Source organism: Entamoeba invadens (assembly GCF_000330505.1).
Source record: "Entamoeba invadens IP1 unplaced genomic scaffold scaff_1105074725991, whole genome shotgun sequence".
NCBI lineage: Eukaryota > Evosea > Mastigamoebida > Endamoebidae > Entamoeba > Entamoeba invadens.
In genome coordinates this window covers 447314-450424 of record NW_004440432.1, presented here as the reverse complement: position 1 = coordinate 450424, position 3111 = coordinate 447314, and the positions used below count along the sequence as shown (strand labels likewise).

Below are 3111 nucleotides of genomic sequence, written 5' to 3'. Positions count from 1 at the left end.
TTTAATTGTGTTGACAATTTTGTTATGGAAATAAATCAAAACACTGTCTGTTTAGTATTAACGTTTTTACTGTTTTAAACCTTCAACCTTATATTTATTATTAAAAATGCTTTTTAAACCTTTAAACGCCAATTAAAATACATTTTACCGGCCATTTTAGTTATAATTGTTTTATAATTTATTCTATTTTAAATGAAAAAGTCAACAATGACCATTTTTAAACGAAAAACATGAGAATGCAATCAAGTATTTGTTCCAATACAACTTTATATAATTTTGTTGATGTTTTTGTTTTTTAATAAATTATTTCCAATTAAATTGTTTGAACGTTTTTGAATATAAAATGTAACACTATTTTAAAAACAAACAAAAAATTCAATTTAATCGTAAATGAGAAGTAAAACTTTAATATTGTCTGTTTTTTTTATTATATTTCCACTATCAATGATCACTTCTGTTAGAGCTTCATGTCCTTCTAATTTGGTACAACAGTCTTTTATTCAATCCAAAAATTGCACTTTAAATGAAACATTGACAATAACAGGTTCTTTACAAGCACCTACAGTATACATGTTAAATAATGTTTCAACACTAAACATAACAGGTGGGTTGATATGTCAAAATGCTTCAATTATAAATGTCACACAAAGATCAACACTTTGTACAACAACAGATATTACTTTAAAAGATCAATCACATTTCAATTTGTATGATAATTCGATTTTAGACACACGAAATATTAACCTATTTAATGAATCACAATTTATCATTTCAGATATATCTGTTATTGAATCATTTTTTAATATCATTTTATACAACAAATCAATATTTATTTTTAAAACTCTTGGATTTACAATGAATTTATTTGCTGCAAATATAGAGGACGACGCTATTTTTAAAATGGAACACGGTTTTAAAATAAATAATTTAATAGAAATAAGATCGAGAGGAAACGGGATTGTTTTTCTTGATTCAATAACAAATGCCGATTTTTTTATTTTCAATGGAAATTCTACACTGTATTTAAACCCAAATGCGTCCATTGAAAGAATGATGTATTTTGATTTCAGCGACAATGCAACTTTTAAAATGGGTAATTGTTCAAGCATAAAGCGTGCCGATTCTTTTCGTTTCTATGAGAATTCAACTGCGTTATTACATGAGCATTCTCTTGTCAATTTGAATTACGACATAAGTTTTGGTGGAAATAGCACTTGCATGATGTTTTCAAAATCGAGTATCAATTCAACATTATATATTTATATTGATGGTAATTCAACTTTCACAATGAATTCTAGCGAAATCACTTCAATTAAAAACAGGTTTTATTTGAGTAACAATGCTACTTTTTTGATGTACAATGATGCAATCATCAAAAACGTTACACAAATTGAAATCAACAATGGAAAGCACACATTTGAAATGAACAACAATTCATTTGTGAATGCCTCTAATTTCAAAATCACAAATGGCACTTTTGTGTTAAATGGAAATGATGATAGAAATAGTGTTAACAGTACAAACTTATCTTGTATCAACAATGGCACGATAGTTGTGACAAATACTACATGGGTTAACATTTTGAATACTACAATATTTAATTTTTGTAATATAAACGTAACAAAAAGGACAATCAGGGATTTACCCATCTTTTTTTCTTATCAAATAAACATGACAATTTTCAGTTTTCAGAATTCATTTGAAATAGATTTGGCTTGTTCCATTATGCCAATTAAAACAACGCTTCCACAAGGAACTAAACTTCTTATAGATGGTCGCTTATTAAGATTGGGTTTTTCAAACAAGGTGTTTTGCCATTTAATTAATAAAAACGAATTTTATAGTGAGCCATACTGTCCTTGTAGTTCTGTCAATTGTTATATCACTCCACTCAAAAACATCACTTTTTTTAATTTATATATTGATACACCACCAATAAACTCACAACATAAAACCAATGAACTTGAGGAAGTACTTGACATTGAAAGTGTTTCAATCGAAAACAAAAAAGTTTCATTTTATAAAACAGACAACTTTGTTTTATGTGTAAATTCACAATCATTAAAATTAATTACAAATATTTCGTCTTTAACAAAAACAGTTCTTCTTGTTTCGACTCAATATTTTGTATTTAAAAAGGTTGTTTCACAGGCAATATACACGACAAATAATCATACCAAATATTTAATAAATCCAGAATGTGAGGATGGATTGCATTTTAACACAATAACACAAGAATGTGAAGAATGTTCAGATTTAAATTGTCTTGATTGTTCTTACAACACAAATGAATGTTTAAGATGCCAACATAATTACAATATTGATATAAATGGAAAATGTGCAATAATATCAAATTGTTTGTTAAAACAATCAAATCGATGTTTGAAATGTTCTAAAGGGTATTCATTAGTTGCAGGTAGGTGTCAAAAGTCTACAAACTGTTTGATTCAAACTTTTGATGAAAAATGCCAAATTTGTGATTTAACAACTTTTAACATTAACAACACACATTGTGTAAATGCAGATGATAATACAAAATACACAAATCAAAATAATATAATAACTTGTAAAAGTGGTTTTGTTACGAATTCCACAAATTGTCAAAAATGCTCAGAAATGTACAAATCAAGTCTTCTTTGTGAAAATGGTCATCCCACAAAATGTGAAATAACAACTGAAATGAATACAAATAAAATGTGTGAAAATAATAATTGTTCAATACCAAATGATCAAAACGGAAGGTGTTCGTCCCCAATTGCAAAATGCAATTTTATTACAAATTCAATGTGTTTAGAATGTGATAATAATTCGATTCCAAACAAAATGGAATGTCACACAAATGACGATTTGTTATGCACAAACCAGAGTTCGGTTTCGTGTTTGAGATGTGAAGACTTTTATTTTTACAGTTCATCAACAAACAAATGTGAAAAATGTGGTCTAAATTGTATGACTTGTGTCATTAATTCGACTCGTTGTATTACATGTCCATTGGGATATTATCTCTCAAATAATACATGCAATACAAATGCCAAATTGATTGGAATTTGCACACAACTGTTATCATCTGGTGGATGTGTTAAATGCATTGAAGGGTATTACAGAAATGGG

The 3111-nt window shown here is 27.5% G+C and overlaps 1 protein-coding gene across 1 annotated transcript; it reads left to right on the top strand.

Annotated features, from left to right (window-relative positions):
• Nucleotides 1-390: 390 nt before the first annotated feature.
• On the top strand, nucleotides 391-3111 carry EIN_364140 (hypothetical protein; the record flags this gene model as incomplete). The annotated part of the gene is made up of 1 exon (XM_004257674.1): nucleotides 391-3111. A coding segment is annotated over one exon (2721 nt), but the record flags the coding sequence as incomplete, so codon positions are not given.